The sequence below is a fragment of the Phoca vitulina genome, unplaced genomic scaffold (genome assembly GCF_004348235.1).
Source record: "Phoca vitulina isolate PV1807 unplaced genomic scaffold, GSC_HSeal_1.0 scaffold69, whole genome shotgun sequence".
Taxonomy (NCBI): domain Eukaryota; kingdom Metazoa; phylum Chordata; class Mammalia; order Carnivora; family Phocidae; genus Phoca; species Phoca vitulina.
In genome coordinates this window covers 7,180,726-7,205,579 of record NW_022589772.1, presented here as the reverse complement: position 1 = coordinate 7,205,579, position 24,854 = coordinate 7,180,726, and the positions used below count along the sequence as shown (strand labels likewise).

General features: G+C 37.2%; 1 protein-coding gene across 1 annotated transcript in view; it reads left to right on the top strand.

Moving 5' to 3' along the window:
* Positions 1–24,500, top strand: part of DNAAF6 (dynein axonemal assembly factor 6) — a 30,233-nt gene extending 5,733 nt beyond the window's left edge. The window contains exons 3-6 of the mRNA XM_032392721.1: positions 527–632; positions 3,759–3,855; positions 19,635–19,720; positions 24,371–24,500. Coding sequence (XP_032248612.1) covers positions 527–632; positions 3,759–3,855; positions 19,635–19,720; positions 24,371–24,500 — 419 coding nt within the window. The remainder of the gene's footprint in view (positions 1–526; positions 633–3,758; positions 3,856–19,634; positions 19,721–24,370) is intronic.
* The last annotated feature ends 354 nt before the right edge of the window (positions 24,501–24,854 follow it).

The following is a 24,854-nucleotide window of genomic DNA, read 5'->3' as shown; positions in this document are numbered from 1 at the left end:
TTTAGATAGTAATACACAAAGCAAGATAAGACACTGACTCCCCAAATCAGAGTGATTGTATGTTTGATTGGTTCTTTCACATAAATGTTTTACATATGATCCTATTGATGTTTCTGAAAAAAATGTGTAATATTTCTTTGCATATATATATTATATATGTTTCATATCAAATGCTCTTTCACATATGGAGTCTATATTATACGTTATATATGTACACACACACAGAGGCTGGAAAGATACAGACCAGAATGCTATCATTGATTATCTCTGAGTAGTTGGATTATAGATGATTTTGTTTTCTTCTTTTTGCTTATATGTTGTTTCCACATTTTCTACAACTGTTATTATAATTTTACAATGTATTCGTTGTGGATTGATTCAAGAATTCTGTGTTTTTACTAATTTAGCTTGTTTGGACCAAAACACAAGCTAGTGATTACAAATAGAAAATGCTTTACTTCGATGATCCCAAACTGAGCGTGAAGAACAGACAACAGCCTCAGCTTTATCTTCCCTTTCTCCACAGACATCCCTCAAAGCAGTGATGAAAACGGCAAGGATATCTGGAATCCAGAAGAGGTTCCAGAGGGAGGAGAGCATGAGGACATGTGGGATGTTAGAGAAATACCAGAGTAAGTCAGATGACGCCAGGAATGTGTTTGGGCTTAAGGTAGATGTGTCATCTGATACCGTTCTATTTTTGACAAGATTCATAAAGTAACTTCTACCACATAAAAGAGAAAACTACAGTGACACACAGAAGGCATGTGCAATTTATTATTATTTTTTCCTTCTGGAGCAGAAACAAATAATGAGACATAACACCTTACTTTCAGTTATTATCAAACAAAAACTGAAAAATACAGTCATTTCCATTACAAATTTAAATTTAATGTTGGCTAGTTGTTTAATGTGGAACTAACACTGGGAAAGAAAACAACCCATTAAGTTACAAGCATTCATACAAGCTAAATTATTATACCATATTTATGTGTCAAAGACCTGCTTTTAATTACTCAATGTCCCACAATTGTGGTAAAAGCCTGCGTTCTCTCTCAAATTATCTATTATTACCTGGACCTATTTACTAGTTATTTTAGGATTATGTTTAATATATTTTGCAAGCAGGCTTGAAGTCTCACTTTGTAGCTTTTTCAATAGGAATTAGGAATATGAATTGTAAATATGAAATTTAGGATTATTATCATGAACAGCCCTTCACTCTGATGAAATAAATCGCCCACAGTTTCAAGGAACTGAAAGTGTGTTCACATTCATAATTGAAATTAATGGTTAAATACACTAAGCTTTAAATATATGTATTCTAAAATAAAATCTTGATTGAGTATTTAGAATAGCTTGAAAAACCAAAGCAGTACTTACTAAATTATAAGGTACTTTATAAATTCTTGAAGACTTCTATGGTAAGTGATCTGACAACTTATCTAATTCTGACTATAAAATTGTGTCCAAAACAACCATATGTTTCTATCCCCTACATTGGTTCTGAAAACAGAAGTAGTGGGAGACTGCAGATAATTAATTGGAAAAATGTATCCAGCTTTCAAATAAACAATGTCAAAAAAAAAAAAAAAACCCCATAAACCTCATAAAAAAGATCAAAGGGAATTTTAAAACATTTCTGTGTGTACCTTAAAAATGAAGAGAGTAAATCTCAGGTTATGTTTATACAGTGCCCACACATCCATATGAAAGGTAAGAAGTAAGCCACTCATTTGTCATATTGTCTAATGAATGTCAAACATCCAAAGTTCCAAATTTGAGTAAATGTTCACTTCTCATCCTGATGTTTGATGTTCTGTAGAAAGAACATCCATGAAAGTTTTAAATGAATAAGAACTCCAGTCAGGATATGAAGAAAATTACCCTATAAGATTTTTTTAATCTTTATTTTCTATCTTATGCAAGTACATTTTAAAATGTCCCAGTGGATAAAGAGGAAATTGGGAAAAAAAGAGGATAGGCAGCTCACAAAAAAAGAATCACAAGTGATCAAATAAAAAGTAATAAGGGCCTGAGCTAAGTCACTGGCCTTGGGGAGAAGTATGAGGGCCTTTATTAGAGAGATTCTTAAAGGAATATATGTTATTAGATTAGATATAATGAATGAGAGAAAAGCCTCAGAAATGATGCTGAGGGTACCGACTTGGGTGAGCAGGTGAATGGTGAGGCCATTAACTATGATTGGGAATGAAGGTAGAGGGAAAGGAGTGAGTTTGGTTTTGGTTGTGTGGACTCTGAGGTGCCTTTGGGACATCCAGGCAAATGTATATAGTAGGCAGTTGGAAAATTGCATCTGGAGATGGGGAGAAGAGCAGCAGTTAGAGCAAATCCATTAGGGAGTCATGGGCATATGGATCGATACATTTCTGTTTTGCTTTAACCTGGCTTCACCTTTGTAAATATCAGGTAAATGTTATAGTCCATTAAGAAAAAAGCGCCCCATATCAAATAGCTACTTATTGTTAGTCCTGTTCAAACTCAGAGAAATCCCTTTTTCATTCTTGGGCATTCCTATTTGCAAGCGGTCAGAAGTTCAAGGTAGTCCTTTAGTCTTCCTATCCAGAGATTTACCATTTCTTCATTAGGGGAGAATTAAATGGGAAAGATCATTTGTAAATGTTTGCTCACTTCATTGCATCCAAAAAGATAGGGTACATTATGGCTGGGTGCTTCTTTCTATAAATGACTCTATCCCTAGGGACCCAAATTTGGGGGCAAAGAAAGATTTGTGAATTGTCGTGTATGAGGTGAAATACCAGGAAAATCTTTCATCGGAGTAAGAATTCTGTAGGCCTAGATTCTAAATACTACAATGTAGTTGTGCTGACCGCATTACCAGTGTTTCTATTATAGACTTTTACACCTAGAAAAAATATTGTAGAGATCACTGAGTTCAAACCTACCCCTATCCCATAAATTGTACAAATCTGGAAGCAGAGAACCCCACAAGTTTGTGATTTAACCAGGGGCACACAGTTAATGACAGAAACAGAACTACACCTGGATTTTCTAACTCTACTCTGTGGCTTAAATTTAACAGATGAGGATTTCTATCTATCCACCAAACCCTGGGTTATGGGCCTACAATTTTTCTGAGCCATCGTTTTCCATGAAAAAAGACCTTTTTTTCTTCTACTTTTAATCTTACTAGAAGTTCCCTCAATCCATTTTATTTGTATACTAAAACAATTAAGCTTAGTTTTTCAAAAAGAAGTAGATACAATACAAATCCTGCTTTACGGTGTTAGGTATATATGTATTTTTTAGTGTTAGGTATTTTTGACTGAATTTTCTAGACTTCTATTCCTTTATGTTCTGCTAATTGCCTGAAGAAACTGTCAACACTTTATTTAGTCTTTTTATGGGGCGCCTGGGTGGCTCAGTTGGTTAGGCAACTGCCTTCGGCTCAGGTCATGATCCTGGAGTCCCGGGATCGAGTCCCACATCGGGCTCCCTGTTCAGCAGGGGGTCTGCTTCTCCCTCTGACCCTCTTCCCTCTCGTGCTCTCTGTCTCTCATTCTCTCTCTCTCAAATAAATAAATAAAATCTTTAAAAAAAATTAAAAAATAAAAATAAATTAAAAAAAAAGAATTTTATTTAGTCTTTTTATTTTTTGTAATAGCATGTCCTCATAAGTTTGTAGTTTTTTTTGTTTTGTTTTGTTTTTTGTTTTTTTACTCTGGGACAGAAAATTGCTTTCTTTTGAGTCTCTGTATCATTGACTTTTTTTTCAGGTATGAGATAGTATTCAAACAGCAGGTGGGAACTGAGGATATATTCCTGGGATTTTCGAGAAAAGACTCTTCAACCGCATGTTGTGAAGATCTAGTGGTGAGCCTCTCCATCTTCCCTATGACCATTATGGCTACATTGACTGACTGTTGTATACATAATACCATAGGCAAAGCAGTAAACTCTTTAAAAGTAGTGGTTGCTATGTTTTAGGTACTAAGGGAATAATGGGATTGACAGTTTAAAATTGGTTAACACGTACAAAACAAACTAAATTTACACATGTGGATAAGATTTACAAATAAACGTAATAGAATCATAGGACATAATACACTATTTCTAGTGCTATGAAAACTGCCCTTCCCTGAATCTCTCTTATCTCTTATATCTGTATTTCTTCTAACAACTCAGCTTACATTGTGCAATTTTAAAAGGGATTTTTTCTTAATTTTTGGATCTGAACTTCTGATTTAAAACTCTAAAAGACATCTAAAATGTTATCTTGGCTCCTTTATCAGAATGACACTATTTCTATGTAATACCAATGAGATCAATGAGATCCCCTTACCTCTGCTTATTTGAGCCTCAGAATGATCCTGTTGAAAAGTCTGGGCCTAACCAAGAAGGTAGGATATAACTTGTTTTGGCAGCATACACTAGTAATTCTGGTGTGAATTCTTTTCCTGAGATCAGCGGCTATGCATCTATCTTTTCCCCTCCTTCTCTCACAACACTCTACAGTATGGAGTACTGAGGTGCCCATTGGAGATGCTTAATCTTTTTTCCTTAAGCAAATGATAAATGGAATCTCTCTTTTGCATGAACTTCAGGTTTTCTTTTATTAGCAAAATCTAAGGCGTTCAATTGAATCAAGTAACATAATGGGAATAGTGAGCTTAAGTACCTCAGGAGATTTTTCAAACTCTAATGAGTTAAGGTTTCAAGTGATTTTGAAGTAATTAGCTTCCAGGGTTTTACCAGTAACATCCCAATTCTTCTTTTTTAAATAACTGTAAAATAACATTTTTGATGTCTAGTATTGAGGATTGCTGTAAACTCTGGAGAAATTCTGGGTCCTAAGTAAATAACTGTTGTGAGCCTTTCTATCTCTCTCCTGTAAAGTGCTACTAGTATTAATAATAAAGGTGTCCTGAATGAAGACTCTTGGAAACCAAATTGTACCTCAGGGTAGGAGTATACAATTTATGTAAAACTCAACACGTATATGCTGAAGAAGACCTGATCCCTCCTTTTAATCAACTTCTAATTGATTGGGGAGACAGAACTCACATAAATGAAATCAGCTTTTTTTTTTTTTTTTAAGATTTTATTTATTTATTTGAGAGAGAGAGAATGAGAGACAGAGAGCATGAGAGGGAGGAGGGTCAGAGGGAGAAGCAGACTCCCTGCTGAGCAGGGAGCCCGATGCGGGACTCGATCCCAGGACTCCAGGATCATGACCTGAGCCGAAGGCAGTCGCTTAACCAACTGAGCCACCCAGGCGCCCCTGAAATCAGCTTCTTAATAACAGTTAAACTCAGTGTTGACAGTCTACCAGGAGTTTAGAGGGTTTGGATAAGGCATGGAATAGAAGCTGCGTGAAATATTTGTTGGTGCTATGGCACTTCGCCTCATGTATACTGTTCTTTTTCTCTTGCTTTTTCTTCATATATTCAGTTTTCTTAATTCAATTAGCCAAGGTATAGTACATCATTAGTTTTTGATGTAGTGTCCAACGATTCATTAGTTGCGTATAACACCCAGTGCTCATCACATCATATGCCCTCCTTATTGCCCATCATCGAGTTACCCCATCCCCCCACCCACCTCACTTTCCACAACCCTCAGTTTATTTCCTGGAGTCAAGAGTCTCATATGGTTTGTCTCCCTCTCCGATTTCTTCCCCTTCAGTTTTCCCTCCCTTCCCCTATTGTCTTCTGCACTATATCTACCATTTACATCGACATGGATGGAGCTGGAGGTTATTATGCTAAGTGAAATAAGTCAATCAGAGAAAGACAGTTATCATATGATTTCACTCATATGTGGAACATAAGGAATAGTGCATATATTCAATTTTTAAATACTCAGTGAGTACTATTACATACCAGACACGGTTCTAAGCACTAGGGATACAAAGATAAGTAAGATACAGTCATCACCCTCAAGGAATTTACAGTAAAGGAGGTGGACGCGTAACAGATCATTGCAATTCAGTATGGTAAGTACATACTTAGAGGCATATATGTGTGACATATATGGTGTCATAAAGCAGAAAGGGATCAACACTGGGTAGACAGGACTTTTCCAGTAGACAACATTCCAAGAAGAGCATTCCAAGCAGAGGTAAAGCACTTGGGGAGGTATCCAGGCATGAAATACCTGGCCTATTTGAGTAAAGTGTGAGCATAAGAAGAAGAAAGAATAGTTGTGAATAGTGGTGTATTGGTAAGCCAACTCTCAAAAAAGAAAAACAATCCCTGATCTGTAGCTTGAATTTTATCTTGTAGGCATATTAATGATGATATCCACCATCATTGCTTAACCCCACTGGTAAGATTCAGACTAAAGAGGTTGTTGACCACATCTCAATTATTTCTTGCTCAAATTTATAAGCTTACTATTGCTGTTGATAATATGGCATTTTCTCAGATCTAAGACATCATCAAATTGCCATTTATTTAATAACAAAGGAAAAATAGGTGTGCTACCCCATTAAATGTTCACATTGATTGCATGATGCATCTCAGTATCAGAAACACTAAAATGTGGGGGGAATTACACCCCAGAACTGGCTAAATTTGTGATTTGGGGGCTGGACCTGGTCTATATGTAACAATCCAACACAGAGACTTTAAGAAAACCTCTGTTTAAGCTGAGGAAGATAGTAGCACGAACAATCTGTTTAAGTACAAGGAGTGATTTGGGGTTTAAAAATTCACCAGGACCACCCTTTCCTTTACCCTCCCCAGACTCCAAATAAGAAAGCAGGATTCATGAGTCTTAAAGCAATTGTCCTAAACAAAATTCTCAGTTACGATTATGCATGTCTTCAGCAAACCTTCCATTCTTTCCTTCTAACGTCAAGCCAAAGAGCTTCATTATCTAAATTCTGCCTGCTGCACCCCTCCGAGTTTGTAGCTACCAAGCTTCCCTGGCCTTAATCTATAATTAGGCATTTTATGTTTTAAGTAAAAATTGTGTATATTTAAAGTGTACAACATGATGGTTTGATACACATATACATAGTGAAATGATTACTGCAGTCAAGCTAATTAACATATCCTCTCCTCACATACTTACCAGTGTGTGTGTGTGTGTGTGTGTGTGTGTGTGTGTGTGTGTGTTGAGAGCCCTTGAAATCTACTCTCTCAGCAGATTCCCAGTATTCAATATGGTATTAGTAACTATAATCATCATGATGTACATTTTAGAGCTACAGCTTGGTCAGTGGTTTGCTGGTTTGTTTTGTTTTGTCTTTAGCTGCCAACCATTTTCTTCAAACAAAATTCTATGAGAAAGCCCAACATATAGAACACATACAAGCACCAATGCCTTGGTTAAAAGGGTACGATCACCCATGAGGCAGCTCCTAGGAGAAAAACTGGGGCTCTTTGGAACACGGTTTGAAAGATGCTTATCTAGCCTTTTCTCCTTGTATTACGGTTGAGAAAATAAGGTCAAGCTTGTAAGGTATCAAATACTCATATAAATTAATGGAAGAATAACAAGATAGCTAGTGGGCTTTTTCCTCCTAGGTAACATGTATGTTTTTCTTTATACCTCATGAGTTTAATGCCTCTGTCTTGTTCTATTTTACTTTATTTGATTTTACTATTTTTTATTTTCTCTCTTGTTCTCTATACTTTCCATCCCTCCCCACAAGGATCCCACTATAAAGGGTTTGATATATATCCTTGACTATATATCCTTGAATACATATCTACCACTGTTTGCTATATTTTTTTAATTCAACAAATACTTATTGAGCACTTACTATAGGCCAGATACTTGGTATACAGTGTTGAACAAAATAGAGATGTTTCTCTTTCTCACGAGGAGCTTACTATCAAGAGATCAGTCTATAAGCAGCACAGACTTCCACAGATCTATCCAATAAGGAGACAGTGAACCCAAATGGATAAAAATTCTTACTTACACAGGCAGGATAAACTAGATCAGCATGGTGTCAGCTCCGCATGTCCCTTTGCCCCAGAGGACAACATCGAACTAAAGGAACCAGATGACAGGTGACATGAGCAATGGGGCACTCTGTTGCTGAAGAGCCAACTCTAGATTGTAGCTGGACTGTTTTATAGCCGGCATCCATACCCAAGAGGAGGGAGGTAGAAAGCTCTTATGCCTTATTGGAACCAGGGAGGAGGGTGAGAAACTGCCTCATGGTAGCCTCCTGCAAGATAAGGAGCCTCCCACAAGGTAGAAAGACAGATAAGAAACAGCCTTGAGGCAACTCCTCACAAGACTGTATCTTCCCATATTCCAGGAGGATCACAGGATGTTCTGCCAAGACTTGGGGCAGGCTGCAGTTGGGCCTTGCCTATGTGGCCAGTGTAGATAGTGCAGGGTTACTAGAGTGCCATAGCGGAGCCATTTTCCTACATTTACAGTCTATGGATAAAGGTTTTTATCCTGCTCGTTTTCACTTAAAATAATATAATAATAATAATAGCAAATAATTTATAGACTGCTTACTATGTGCCAGGCATTTCTCTGAGAACTTTGCACAGGGTAAATCATTAATCCCCACATCAACCCTATGAAATAGGTGCTATTATTTTCACTTTACAGAGGAGGTTGCTGAAGCACAAAGAAGTTAAGTGACTTGCATTAAGTTCACACACTCAGAATCTGGTAGAACTATGATTTGAACCCAAACAATGTGAATTTGATAGAAGTGTGTATAAAGTGATCTGGTGCAAAGAAGTAGTCCAAGCAGACTTCACAATACAGGTGGCATCTGGCCTGGACATTTGAAGTACATGGTAGTTTGTCAGGGTGGAAAATCTGTCTGAGCAGAATAAACAATGGCATCAGCAAAGGCCTAGTGCTATTAAAGTACATGATGTGTTTTGAAAACTATTTGTGATGTTCTTGGAGCCCCAGAATGCACATGGAGCAATAAAAGAAAACAAAATAAGGAGCTTAGAGCTAGTTGTAAAAGCCCTTGAATGCCACACCATGTGCTATGGATTGAATTGTGTCCCCCTCAAGGTTCATATGTTGAAGCTCTAACCTCCATTGTAATGGTATTTGGAGATGGAACCTTTGGGAGGTAATTAGGTTTAGATGAAGTCACAAGGGTAGGGGCTACATGATGATATTAGTGCCTTGATACAAAGATGCCAGAGAGCTTGCTCTGCTTGCTCTCTCTCTGGACCATGTGAGCACACAATAAGAAGACAGCTTTCTGCAAGCCAAGAAGAGAGCTTTCACCAGAAACCAACCATACTGGCATGTTTGGCATGCTCCGATTCCAGTCTGTAGTATTTTGTTATGGCAGCGCCAGCTGACTAAGACACCATGAGCTGTGGACTTTTGTGGGAATTAGAGTTACAAAATGTCTTCAAGCAGGTGAGTTAAACAATTAGGTGTATATTTCAGAACAACTCTAGTGGCAGATTATGGTGGAGAAATTGGCAGAGATGATGGTAGGAGATGAGTGTGAGTTAGGGAGATTGGTGGTAGGCAAAAACCAGTTAAGAGACAATTGCACTAATTCAGGTAAGAGAGGTAGGAACCTGGAGTGTGGCAGAGGGGATAGAGAACAAAGTAGACATTTCAGAGGTAATACTGATAGGATTTAGAAAGTTCTCAAATGGGATATGTAAGGAAGAAACAGGAGTCAAGAGTTCTAGCTTGGGTGACTGGGTAAATGGTGATGACATTAATCAAGATATGGGAATGTAAAGTGGTTTGTCTCTGGATGATAGTCTTAGAAATGGTTTCTATTTCTTTTTCCTCGTCTGAGTTCCGCCCCCCCCCCTTTTTTTTTTAACAATTACCATCTATTACTTCTGGAATAAGAGTAAACCAAGGGTGGTTTTGTTTGTGGTATGGGGATATCAGGTAAGAAATGCAAAAGAAGACAAAGTTCTAAGAGAAAAATAATAAGTTTTGGTTATATTGAGTTTGAACTGCCTGAAAGAAATCTTGTTGGAAGCATCCAGTAGGCTGTTAGAAATATAAATCCATGCAGAACTCAAAGACAGGGACTGGAGATGTTGATTTTCAGAATTGGTGTTTGCTCTCTGAGGGATTAGAATATACTACCACTGAGTGCTGGCTTTGCATCAGGCTTAGAATGATGTAGAACTGATTTTAGGTAGCACCTGTATGCTTGGGGGGGTTGTTGAGAGGGACACTAGGAAGCTTGCAGAAACGGGACTGAGGACAGAATACATAGCCCTTGGGACAGGGTCAATATTCAGAGGCAGCGTTCAAACAGAGGCATCAGAAATTCTCACTCCAGTTCCAAGCCAGGTATTGAAAACCAAGAGGAATTGGATCAATGGAGTGAGGTTGAGACTGTGTCATGGCTTTAGAGATAAAAACAGTGACGATGGGGGAAGCCAAAAAGCTGTCATAGAAACAAGGTGGGAAAAAATAGGAACTTGCCTACTCCTGAGAAATAGGGCTGACCAAAGTACCTGACCTTTTGGGTGCCAGTTGGGGGGCATGGAAAAAGGAACTTCAGGTATCAAAGATATGTAGGAAGATAGCCTGTCTTCTTCATAGGACTATTTGTGGCGGGAAGGGGGATGGGTGCAATGGGGAAGTAGGTCCGTGGATTCCCATTTTCTCCCATTCGTTTTGAACAGCAGATTATCTCTAAAATCTAAAAGTGAATGGGACTAGGGTTATTGATATTCTGCCAAGTGACCCATCGTTTGTTCTAGAGGAGGGGAAAAGCAGCCTGCACATAGCTTGATATTCTTTTTGAGCTGCAATGGCTTCTTAATATTTTGGTTCTTCTCCTTTAATGCATCTGTATTGATAAGGGGACATTCTGATGTGACCTATAAAGCAAGGCATTAAGCCTGTTTCTCTTTCATCATCACCTCTTCACTGGGATCTGAGCCTCACTCCATCTCTAAATCTCACTGAGAATAGGGTGAGAGTCAGGGATGGGATGGGAGTCAGTCACTATCTGACAGACACAACCAGAAGTCACATGTTTATCATTCTCATCTCAGACAGGGCTATCCCTCATTCTGAGCAAAGTGTCTCCCTATCTTCTGAGAACTCACTTGTTTCTTGAATGGTCTGCTTCTCAAGTCCTGTTTTCTCTCTTAAGGTTAAATCAGTCCTATTCATTGACCTTTAATGAACAAATGGGTTTGGCTGCTTGATAATGGAATAGATTCTCTTTTCCATATAAATTCTAGAGGATGGACACCTTTTTTGCAGGCTTTCTGATTATGCTAACCTTATTTGATTGGTTACCTATCAGACTGTGTGTCAGGGAGAAGGGTATTTGAGCTGTAATACAATTCCTTATTATCAGCTCCAGGCAGCACAGTAAACCTTCAAATTCAATTTCTAATAGTTCTCTCAGTAATATACATACATTTATAGTTAATATCATAACATTCTTTCATAATGATGGTGAGAGGAAGAATACCTCCTTCAAAGCTAATCTAATTGTATAGATTTAATACATTTGTGATTATGAAAGTTAGATGTATTTAAAATTTTAAATAGTACCAAAATTAGTAGAGTTGAAAATACAAGTCCTCCCATAATGAGAGATAGATGCAGAATGCGTGTGGGCGGGGGAGAGAGAGAGAGATGGGGGCAGAGTTTGAGATGGGCTTAGGGTCAGGTATGAAATAAGAGTGAAAAGTGTCTTATCCATATTACTTGGTAAAAAAAAAAAATCAGCAACTTTAGATTTTGATGATACCATTTTGAGGAGGTTTCATTAAAATATCTGAATCACATGGTCCAGAATCCTTGAACGAGTACAGGCAGAAACTTCTGAATCCTTGCGAGCAGGAACAGATTGACCCTAGGAAAATGCCAGTATTTGAGGGGCAGATAAGGGAAGAGGAACTGAGAAAGATATTCAGAGATGGGAGAAAGCCATAACAGTATCTGCTGCTATAGAAGGGTAAACCAGGATTGGGGTGCAGAAGGAATTTTTAGATTCGTCAGTTAAGAAGTCTTTGGTGACCTTTGGAAGACAGCAGCTTCAGTGGTGTGGTAGGTGCTAACACCAGATTGAAGAAAGCCAAGAAGTGAACAAGAAGTGAGGAAGAGAAGGCAGCAAATGTAGATCATTCTCTGAGGAAGTTTGACAATGAAGGGGAGGAGAGGAGGAGGAGGCAAGATTTAGGGGTATTTTTTAGGATAAAAGAGAATTCAGAATGCTTTTCAGTTGATAACAAATATCCCTTCATTTGCTTAAGTAATATTTATTGAATGCTTAATGTGTGTCACTAGAGTGAATGAACAAATAGTAAAAAAGTAGTCATGGTCTGGGCCCCCAGAGGACTTTTAGAAATGGGTGGAGGCATTTTTGGTTATAGGATGTTATTGGCTTTTAATACTTAGGGGCCAGAGATGCTCTAAATCCTGCAATAAGAGGGACAATCCTAAAAACAAACAGTTGTCCTGCACAAAATTAGAAAAAAAGGGGTTGGAGATATGAGGATGGACCACCCAGCAGTATTCTACCTTTTTGATTACTTCTTCCTTCTTAAAACATGTGTTTCTCTTTACTATAATGACTCCTCTCTCTTCTGGTTTTCCTCCAGAATCACTGGGCATCTCCTCATCTCCTTTGGCCCCAAATCACCGGTTTTTCCTCTCCTGCCTCGAGTTCTCTAGGTCTCTGAAAAAAACCTATGTCTCTTTTTTCTCTATTCTCTTTCCATACAGTCCGATGGCTTTAAATACTATTTCTCTAGTCTTGGCCTCTCCCAGAAGCTTCAGATTCATATAACCAACTGCTTACTTGACATCTCTCACTTTAATAGACAATCCAAGCCTAACATGCCCAAAACAGAACTCTTAATTGTCTTCCCCAAACCTCTTTTTCATTGACCTTCATCATCTCAGGAAATGGCAAGAACATTCACCCAACTGCACAAACTAAACACCTAAATCATCTCTCGTTCCTCTTTATAGCATCAGCAAGTCTTTTTGGCTCTACTTTCAAAATATATTCTAAATCCATCTAATTTTCATTACCACCACAACTACCATCATGTTCCAAACCACCATCATCTTTCACCTGGACCATTATGAGTCCCTCCTCTCTCTTCTCCCTCCTTCAACAATTACTTCCTTGCAGCCTTTCCACAGTGTCCAGAGAGATCCTTTTTTAAAGTAAATCAGATCACATCACTTCTTTGTTCAGAACCTTTAGTGGCTTCCTACAGCACTTGGAACAAAATCCAGACTCCTTATCTTGACCTATGAGGCCTTATATGATCTGATGCCTACCTACTTTTTCAGTTTCATTTGACACCACATTTTCTTCCCTGTTCATTATGTTCTAGCCACCCTGGCCTTAGTAGCTGCAATTTTTTAAAGTAGGCTCCATGCCTAATGTAAGGCTTGAACTCATGACCCCAAGATCAAGAGTCACATGCTCTACTGACTGAGCCAGCCAGGTGCCCCATAGCTGCAATTTTAAATAGTATAGTCAGGGAAGGCATCACTGAGAAGGAAATATTTGTGCAAAGACTTGAAGGACATGAGAAAGTGAGGCTAGGAGGTTGGAAAGGTTATCTAAGTGGATATATAAATCAAACACTGAAGACAGAAATTTAATGTTAGAAATATCAATAGAGAACAAAGAATTATTATTATTATTAAAGATAGGATGACCACCCAGCAGTATTTTACCCTTTTGATTACTTCCTCCTTAAAACGTTTTAAGGAATTGGTAGATGATTGCAACAAGGTGGGTATTTGATGGTATAGTGTGAAGACCTGAGATTCATTTTTAAAAGCTAGAGGAAAGGGGCAGGCCCAGGGATATAAATGCAATGGGAGAAAAAAAAAAAAACAGGCATCCACTGAGAAGACTAGGGAAGCAGTGTGATCAGGGGAGATCCAGATTTCAAGAAATTGAAAGGAATATTCAGAGGCTGAAGAGATAAAGGGTGATGGACTGTGTGTTCCAGAGGAACTATGGAAGGGTTTCATGAGTTGGTGAGGGGTAGGAAATGGAAACAAAATAGAGGATATGGAGATCTCGATGGTAATTGTTAGGTGATAAGCAAGGACTTGGGAGTCTGAGGCTCCTTGTGTTCTTGACAAATAGTGATAAAAGTATAGTGGATTTTGTTCTGGTAGTCTCCAGACAGCTAGTGGTACTGAGGCTATGAGTGTTTGGGGGTGATTGTGGGGGCCAATAGAGACATGGAGGTCCTATAGATGAGTCTTCTTATTCCAAAATGAGCTGCGCTTACCCTTGATTCCTGTGAGAGAAGAGGTACTATGCTTCCATGATCTCATAAGACAGGCATGACACTATAGTACTGCGATGTTTCAAAGTGGTAACATCAGGGGTTCCTGGGTGGCTCAGTCAGTTGAGAGTCTGCCTTCAGCTCAGGTCATGATCCCAGGGTTTTGGGATTGAGCCTCACGTCCAGCTCCCTGCTCAGTGGGGAGTCTGCTTCTTCCTCTGCCCCTCCCCCTGCTTGTGCTCTCTCTCAAATAAATAAATAAAATTTAAAAACCCCAAAGTGGTAACATCATAGAAAATTTATCCATTAATTTAAAAATGTATCTATTGGTTTTTTGTCCTGGTTTTGGAGAACATATACCTCTATATTTTTATTCTTCAGAGGTAAATATATTATTTCAAAGTAGGGAAACATCACCTTTAATTTTTTTCATTTTCCTATAGATCATTATAACTCATGAGAATTTTTATAAAATACTTAGATGGCTGCAATGTGAAAAATATCTCCAGAGTTAAATGTGGGTTTCCATAGTTAAACAATGGGAAGTTAAGCTACCGAAGCAATTCGGAATGAGACCTACCCAAACTTTTTCTGTTAATCAAAATTTCCTAACATTAAGTTTCAAATTGAAACTCAAATAGTCTTAACTTCTTTGCTAAGAATCAAATATATTGGAGATGGTTCCTGTATTTCTGTCAAATAAAAAATATTTTTATAATATCCTGAATCCATAAATAAGAATATCTTCTAAATTTTCAGCCCAAACCCTTCTGTATATCTTGAGCATCAATAGAGTTTCAGTAAATAGCATACATAGACTGGCCAAGTTACATATAAGGTATATTTCATTTATTCTTCCGTTCTGGTTGTCAGGAAGTGACAGCTCAAGAGGAAACATAGAATGGATGACCTCTGTGGAACATTCGCCATTTGGCCTTTTCATTTCAATTTTCCAGCATCTTATAATATGATCACGGACACTTGTCTGAGGAACGGGGGAGCCTGTATATCATTTACAGATTATAGGAATATTATCTCTTCAGGAACCATCTTGTCATATAAATCTCTTGTAACAAAACAATAAAGAGGAAATTTAGAACTCAAAATGATAATCCTACATTAATGACCTCCCCTCCCAAACACTTTGGTATATTAAGCCAGCTCTGTTACAACACATAGAGGAAAATAAACAGAGGACCATGAAAGCAATTTGATCTACCTTTACTTATCTCCAGGAAAGCCCCAAAGTGAATTCCCAGAGACAGACTAAGCAAGTAGTTTTAACTACTTGTCAGAAGACAAGCTGAAAGTGGAAAGAAAGGCTCACACAAACCTTAAAGTAGTGGACCTTTTCCTGCTCTTCTTATTCACAAGGCCAGAAGACAGAGGTTTAAACTGAAGTTAGTGATAGATACTGTGGTAGCCAGCCTACAAGATGGCCCCTAATGGTTTTCACTTCCTGATATTCTTCCCTTTATGTAGTTCCCTCTCACACTGAATAGGGCTGCCCCATGTAACCAATAGGATATCATAGAAATGAAAAAGTACACTTTCTGAGACCATGTTAGGGACGGAAAAAGGGCATTGCTTTTGCCTTGCTCTTTTGGATCATTCACTCTTGGGAGAAGACAGCTATTGTGTCATAAGGACAGTCAAGCAGCCCTAAGCCCTATGGAGAAATCCACGTGGTGAAGAACTGAGGCCTCCTGGCAATAGCCATGTGAGTGGGCCATCTTGGATGCAGATCCTCTAGCCCCAGTAAAGCCTTCAGATGTATGCAGCCTCAGTCAGTATCCTGATTACAACTTCATTTTAGACCCTAAGCCAGAACTACCTAGTTAAGCCACTCCCAAATTCCTAAGCCAAAGAAAATGTGTGAGATAATAAATGTGTATTGTTTTGAGCCATAAATTAGGGGGGAGGTGTAATTGGTTTTGGTTATAAAACAATAGATAACTATAAGCAATAGATAACTAAGAAGTGACAGAAACAGAATTCAAACTCAAGCTTGACTGCAAAGGTTGAGCTCCCCAAAAGTTGAAAGTTTCCCAATGAAATTTTTAGTTTTCCCTAGTTTACCTATTAAAATAAGTAATTATTTGAAATAAATCAATTTGCATCCTATGTAAAGGGAGGAACATCAGTTCATTTAATTGCTTGGTCAGTAACATACTGTACTTACTAATGTTGGACTAGTTAGATCTTGGGTACAATCAGTTAGAAGTCAATAAAAAACCATGTCTATTTTCTGGGAATTCATTAGAAGTATTTCTAAAGCAGTCTGATTCATGTTTCAGGAGTTTTTCTGTTAAGATTCCTATTGAACCTTCTAGCTTATGAGATATTAATGTGTACGATTCCACTTAATTTGTTCCTTCCTGTCCCTCCTCTGAAAACATTTTAGTACACAATTTTAATTTTCTCAAGAGGAAAAATTAGTGAGTTGTTTCTAAATTACCCTTCACTAGAGTTGCAAGTGATTTTAAGAACCGCTTTGACGTTCTACCCAGAAGTTGTATCTACATTTCACATAAGTTATCATTTTTTTCCTTCCTCAAATGTCATTTCAACCTTGAGGAAATAATCTTTTACCTTGAAAGATCTGAACATTTCAGACTAAAGAAATAAATATTTATATCCCTTGGTCCAGGTGATATGAGTCATCCTGTAACTAAAGAACATCTCAACTATCAGATCTGCAAGTTATAATAAAAATGGGTCTTTCTTTGTCCAATAGAATGCTCATTTACTTTGAGGTGGGGCACCTATAACTACCTCTAAGAAATGCTCTATTTCTCTCACTTAAAACATCTATTAATTATGAAGATCTGAGTTTTCAAAATATAAATAGGAGGTAATTCTTTGTTTAATTAAAATATTAACCATAGGATATATTTAGATAGTAGGACCTCTAGAGCTCTATTTACAAATATTTTTATATACAGATTTAATAAAGTAAAATATAACTACAGACATGTATTGGTCCACAAATTTTATATTGCAAAAACACTATTGCCTACTTTAAGCTTCTTACAAGGAATTCCATTTTCCCCATTACTTATTTGATATGTATTTCCCTCATAACCTGCTGTTTTTATCCTTACCATTCCAGTTCTTTTTTTTTTTAATATTTTATTTATGTATTTGATAGAGACACAGCGAGAGAGGGAACACAAGCAGGGGGAGTGGGAGAGGGAGAAGCAGACCTCCTGCTGAGCAGGGAGCCGGATGCGGGGCTCAATTCCAGGACCCTGAGATCATGACCCGAGCCAAAGGCAGATGCTTAACGACTAAGCCACCCTGGTGCCCCTACCATTCCAGTTCTTAAATCACCGGATGTCTGATATTTCAAATCTTCTAGCTCATTTTAGAGAAGGCTTCATAATTTACCTTAACCTTAAGTTGTTTTGTTTGTTTATAGAAACCATATGCCATGGCATCTCAGATAGATGGATGGATGGATAGATGATAGATAGATAGATAGATAGATAGATAGATAGATAGATCAACTTCCATCAAAAAGGGAATTAATTAAATTAGAGTGAGGGATGAGACTTTGTACTGTGGTAAAATACACAATACAAAATTCACTGAGAGTGACATGTAATACATTGACAATGTTGTGCAACCATCACCAATATCTAATTCCAGAACATTTTCATCAACCCAGGAGGAAATCTGTACTTGTTAAACAGTCACTCCTCTTTTCTCCCTCTCCAACCTCTGGCATCCACCAATCTGTTTTCAGTCTCTATGGGTTACCTACTCTGGATATTTCATATGAATAGAGTCCTACAATATGTGCCTGGCTTCTTTCACTCAGCTTAATGTTTCAAGGTTCATCCATGTAATAGTACTTCATTGCTTTTTATGGCTGAATAATATTCTATTGTATGGCTATACCACAATTTGATTATCCATTTATCAGTTGATGCAAATTTGGGTTGTTTGTGCCTTTGATTCAAGTTATTGTGAATAATGCTGCTGTGAACAAAAACATATAATGTTTTTGTTTGAACACCTGTTTTAAATGCTCTGGGGTATGTATCCAGGAGTGGAATTGCTGGGTCATGTGCTAACTGAGATGAGACATTTTTAAGTAAAATCTTACCAAACCAATCAACAGTCCCATTTTTTTGTGTGTGTAAGGATCATGTTTTTATTTATCTTCTGTTATGTTAACAACTTTTATGGACTCCTACACTTGTCTAGGAATTGTGGTGTGGGAGTTTAGTACTGGGGTACTATAGATGGCATCACCCGCCCACACACACAGGACAACTAACCACTTTTTATTCAAAGTGCCTACTGATATAAAGTCAGTAGAACTGGGTATTTACCCCAAAGATACAAAGGTAGGGATCCGAAGGAGTACGTGCACCCCGATGTTGATAGCAGCAATGTCCACAATAGCCAAACTGTGGAAAGAGCCAAGATGTCCATCGACAGATGAATGGATAAAGAAGATGTAGTATATATATACAATGGAATATTATGCAGCCATCAAAAAATGAAATCTTGCCATTTGCAATGACGTGGATGGAACTAGAAGGTATTATGCTAAGCAAAATAAGTCAATCAGAGAAAGACAAGTATCATATTATCTCACTCATATGAGGAATTCTTAATCTCAGGAAACAAACTGAGGGTTGCTGGAGTGGTGGGGGTGGGAGGGATGGGGTGGCTGGGTGATGGACACTGGGGAAGGTATGTGCTATGGTGAGCGCTGTGAATTGTGTAAGACTGATGAATCACAGACCTGTACCTTTGAAACAAATAATACATTATATGTTAAAAAAAAAAAAAAAGATAGTAGGAAGGGAAAAATGAAGGGGGGGAAATTGGAGGGAGAGACGAACCATGAGAGACTATGGACTCTGAGAAACAAACTGAGGGTTTTGGGGGGGCTGGGGGATGGGTTAGCCCGGTGATGGGTATTAAGGAGGGCATGTATTGCATGGAGCACTGGGTGTTGTACTGAAACAATGAATCCTGGAACACTACATCAAAAACTAATGATGTGATGTATGGTGACTAACATAATAAAATAAAATTAATAAAAATAAATAAATAAATAAATAAGAATAAAGTCAATAGAAAGCCCCCAACCTTAGCAGGTGCACTAGTATGCACCTTCAGACAATGAAAGTTACAAGCCAGTAACCAACGTGTTTCTATATAGCTTTGGAGTCAGACAGACCTTAGTTCAATTACACACAGTTGCCCTCGGGCCCTTACTAAATTTCTCTGTATCTCAGTTTCATCATCTGTAAAATGGGGGTAATCCTGCCTCTCAAGATTGTTATGAGCAAAGGGCCTAGGCTTGCACATAGCTGGAACTTAATAAATATTAGTTCTCATGTCCCCAAACTTCCTTACACTCTTCACATTAACTGTTCTTCAAGACAGCAGTATTTTTCTTCTCGTTTTCTCTTTCAGGTGAAAATTAAACTGCCAAATACGAACCCTTCTGATATTCAAATTGACATCCAAGAAACGATTCTCGACCTTCGTACTCCTAATAAGTGAGTAAAACTTAGAACTAGAATAATATAATATTAACAAAACTTTAGTCAATATTCTTAAAGTGTACATAGTTATTTTGCATCACCCCTAAAGTCTGAAGAAAAGTGAAAATGTCATTCAGATGTTTGATCTGCATAATATAAATATAAATATATTTGGAAACACCTGATTTTTTTCTGCTTTGCCCCCATGCATTTGGAGTAGGTTGATACTGCCAAAACACAGTCCTTGACATTCAGATACAGTTTGCTTATCTGTGAGGAAAAACAACTAGAGGTGAAAATCTCCTAAGTTTTAAGTCTTTCACATGGTTTTTTGTACAGTGATGGCATAAGAGAAGCAATATCTTTAAACTTTTTGGTTATTGTGGGACTCTAAGGTTCAATTTGATTATATTTCCCTGAAAATTAACGGAAAACTCTTGTCATCAATTACTTAAAACAAAAATTCTAACAATTTATCACTAGTTCCTCAAGTAGTGTGACTACATTGAAAAAGAATACAGGTGATAGTGGAATAATTCAATTAAACATTTAATATTTTCAAAATAGTCTTCTTATTACACAGGTTCGAATTATCTTCCCCAAACACCACACATACAGTAAGATTCTGAGGTAAATGTTTATCCTGAAACCTGGACAAATCAGTCCTCTCTCTCAAAACCAACTCCTTAAAGAGGGAATCCAGGGGACCCAGTGTATACTTGATAAAATATCTAAATATCTCACTGCTTTGTTCACTTTTCATCTGAATGTATAGCAGTGAGCACACTTGGGCTGATTGCAGTGGTTCTTTCTCTGTAACTCATGAACATTTCAAACTGGGCGTGGAGAGTAGTCAACCGCTGACACCTTTTCTTTCTTCCATTATCAGAATCAATACTTCTCCCCTGTTGATCTTAGGATTTCAAAAAAATAAAAAAATAAAAAGTAGATCCTTCATACAAAAGACTTCTATGTGTAAACAACTCAGTGTACCTACGTAGCTTAACCTTGATTTCCACAGTAGAGGCATTTAACCCAAAATGATCTACAGATGAATATATATCAAATATTTTCTCATCACTTATATCATTTCAAAACTACATTCTCACAAGGCATTGTCTCATGTTATAAAAATCCCATCCACTATTCCTACAATTCACTTCAAGGAGTATTGTACTTTTTAAATTCATATTATATATGCTTTTACTCTTCCACACAACCTCTGCGAGGAAAGTTGCTTACGTGAACAGTTAATCTTCCATGATATTGGTGTGCTTGTTAAAAGCACATACGTATCTACACACCATGGAGTTAATTTCCGCTCCCCTTGCAGTTCTCCATCAATCTTCAGGCAGATGCTCTGGCTATGCTATCGTTCCAGATATCTATCAGAGCCCACTAAGTGAAAGACTCACACAGAGATACCTGTCCACATAGAATGTGGGCTACACTAGAATTTTTGGATCATACTGTTCTTATATATTAAATGCTCTGTGCACAGAGGTGCTGTCTCTTAAGAAAAAAAATCATGAATTATGGTAGAAGACTGAGGAAAGGCTTATATCATTTTTATCATCTTTCCCAAACACTTGAGCATTCTTTGGAGCCATGCTATTATCTGAAATTGTGTTATTGGAAGTGTGTCTTGTTTTTGAGTTTATTGATATTCATGTTAACTTTCTTTAGTTTCAATTTTGACACCCTCTAACACTGTTTACTTATCCCAAGAAAGGTAAGAGAAAATATCCTGTTCGTGTATGTATAAGGCAGAACAAGTGACTCTATTTTTAAACTGGATGGACTAGTAATATCAGTCAAATGATAGTCAGTTGCATTAGAATTATCAATAAAACCCAGATTTTTAGAATTATACAACCTAAAGAAATAAAGCAATTTCTTAAATTCTTCATTTTTTAAAAACTTGTTGTTTTGGCATGTCAATTCCCAACATGGAGTAGATAGAAAGGAGGAAAGATAGGGGAAATTGGTTAATTTCCCAAGGACTTTTGTCTTCATATGAGATTTCATTATTTTTTGAAGTGAATCCTAAGAATGTCATAAATGAATTCCTTGAATGGGATAATAAGAACATATTGTAAATACAAGTATGAGTTAATTTTTGGTTGAATGCTATTTAGATTATTCTCACCTTTGCTGTGTTCCTTTAATTCAGATTGATTGAGAATTGACTGATGTTCAAACCAAAAAAATGTTTTCAAAATGAAATTGTGAAGTTTAGCTCAGTAGCTATTTCGGCACTTTCTTTGAAAATAGTTATGGCTCCACTAGAAAACCTTTAAAAAGTCCTGTTTATTTTTAACCCAGATATTTAGATAAAATAATTCATTAACTACGTAAAATAAAAACTGCATTATGTGAATATGCACAGAACAAGGTTGTCCTGTATTTAAATCTCTTGCAAGGAATATCACCTTGACTTTGCTAATATAAATGTAAGTATGTAAGTCTCTAAGGTATAGTTCACTTTATAGATAGTTTTTTTGCCTTTACTTTCATATATTATAGTTCACTTTTAAATAATTGCTAATGAAAATTAACACTGGATAAGCATTTGGTCAGTTCCTAAACTGTACCTTCTTAAAAGCAAGTATACTATCAATGTAAAAGCTGAGGGATTGGGTTTAAATGTTTATTCATATATGATAGTACTAATCTATAGTAGGTATTCAAATATTTTGTGGCGACCTATTTGCTTTTCATTCGTTTATTTATTCATTCAACAAACATTTATAAAGTCTTCTGCTAGACACTGGGGGGACACGAAGATAAGATATAGTCCTGTCCTTCAATGAATTGTACATGGATAAGTATTTGTAGAATTTTATTTTGTTTAAATATAAATCTCAATTCAGATATCAGACAGTAAAATAGACTGGACAAAAATACTTCCCTTCTCCTAAGAGCCTAAATAAGTTGCACCATTTCTGTTGTTCAAAATTTTAGTATGTGAAGCCATACTACTAAGGACTAGACAGAAATGCAGGGATAGATGGATCATTCCAGTGGTCACTAACTGTCTCTTCTGAATTTATATCTCTCTGGACAGAGAGGGGCACATTATCATTGGAGCTCCTTCTTCAGTTGATTTATAGTTGTCTTTTAGTGCAATGAAGCTACCACCACTGAGCTTCGCTTTATTTTTAAAGTGAATATATTAACATTTGTAGAATAAGAGATAAAGCAAATCTAATTCCAGCTCAACCTATATTATAAACAATTTTAAAAAGATGGACTCTAAACATTTTTTGCACCCGCTTTCTTGAGATGCCAAATATTACAGGCTATATTAAAATACATCGCGATATTACTTCTGGTGGAGAGAGCTGTTTTTCTTACGCCAGATATCTGGAATGGAACAAGAGTCACAGAAAATTTCTCCTTTTGGTTCCAGAGATTTGTGATAAATACTTTTAATGAGTCCAGTTTCCCGAACTTAGGTCTTTGCAAATGAGTAAAGAGGCAATTGGTTTTCAAAAGTTTGTTTCAAACACTATTTTTACAAGTATTCTATAAGTAGCCATAAAAAAAATACCAGATCCCTTTACTGATTTGGATCTTATACCTTCTAAAAGAGCTTTTCTGTCCACTTTTTATAGAGATACTCAAGCCTTCTCTATGGAGAATGTGAGGTAACAAGAGTTGCATGCATTTAATTTTCTTCAGATACCAGCATGTGCTGACCCCAGGCATAATTCACATTCATACCACTATGACAGAATTATGGATGTCTCATCCCAGCAATGCATCTAAAGCATACAGCTATCCAGTAACTGAGCCACAACTGCAAAATAAACCCAGCAATGTCTCACAGGGCTTTTTGTCAATGTATAGGAGAAAGAACTAGAAGCAAGCACAGAGAAGCACTTTCATTGATCTGGTATTAAAATGATTCCAGGCCTGAATTTCAACAACTATACCTGTAGTAGAGATTCAGCCTGAGGTTGCCCTAGCAGAATTATTATAGAACCATTCCAATTTTCAGATTTGTATCAGTCAGTCACATTCCATCTACACGTAAGCATGGCTGGAAACAGATCTATCCAACCAACTTAAAGTTGCAATGGCTCTATTCCTCTGCCTATAAACCAAGCCTGAGACTATGTGTCTATAATGCAAAATGGGGTCAATTTTGAAAAAAAGAGTGGGGGAACAAAACCCCTGCTTGGATTTTTAAAGCAAAAAAAAAACTGGTATATTATTTGTGTTACTTAGGCATATTTTTGATCCAGTATTTATAAATATTTTTTGGTTCCTAATCTTCTGATGGTATGTATTGCTTTCCATTACCTTATTAAACGTGATATCTTCTTGGGACGTCTGGGTGGCTCAGCTGGTTAAGCGGCTGCCTTCCGCATGGGTCATGATCCCAGAGTCCTGGGATCGAGTCCCACATCGGGCTCCTTGCTCAGCAGGGAGCCTGCTTCTCCCTCCCTCTCCCTCTACTTGTGCTCTTTCAAATAAATAAAATCTAAAAAAAAAAAAGTGATATCTTCTTTTTTTATTTAAAGTCAATTAGCCAACATATAGTACATCATTAGTTTTGATATAATGTTCAATGATTCATTAGTTGTGATAGCTTCTTGATATCAGTTTAGGATGCTGATTCTAGGTTTTTATCTTATCTTGTTTTGTTTTGATTTTTAGGAAGCTGTTGATAACCCTTCCCCAGCCTGTGGAATGCAATAGTGCCAAAGCTTTCTATATCCTGGAGACCGAGACTCTTGAGGTCACCGTAGCTTTGAAGAGGGAGTTGGATTTCATTAATTTCTTCTAAAACTTCATGAATAAGGAGGAAAGGGGGTTCATTGGACTGATAAAAAATAAAAGGAAACTTCGGAAAAATTGTTAATGTTTTCTATCTTCTTTATTACTCTGACATATTTCAGAAAGGGTCTAAATTCAATTCTAGTGAGATCCTGATCATTGACAGTCATTTCTATTACTCTGGTCGGAAATATTGTTTTCTCATATTCACTAGGTATTCCATTTTTATAGCAATAGCTGGATAGAACTGACAGGTTATCCAGTTAGATTACTGCATGGTCAATTAAAACTGAAATATGGGAGGGGCGGAGCAAGATGGCGGAGGAGTAGGAGACTTGGATTTCGTCTCCTCTCAGGAATTCAG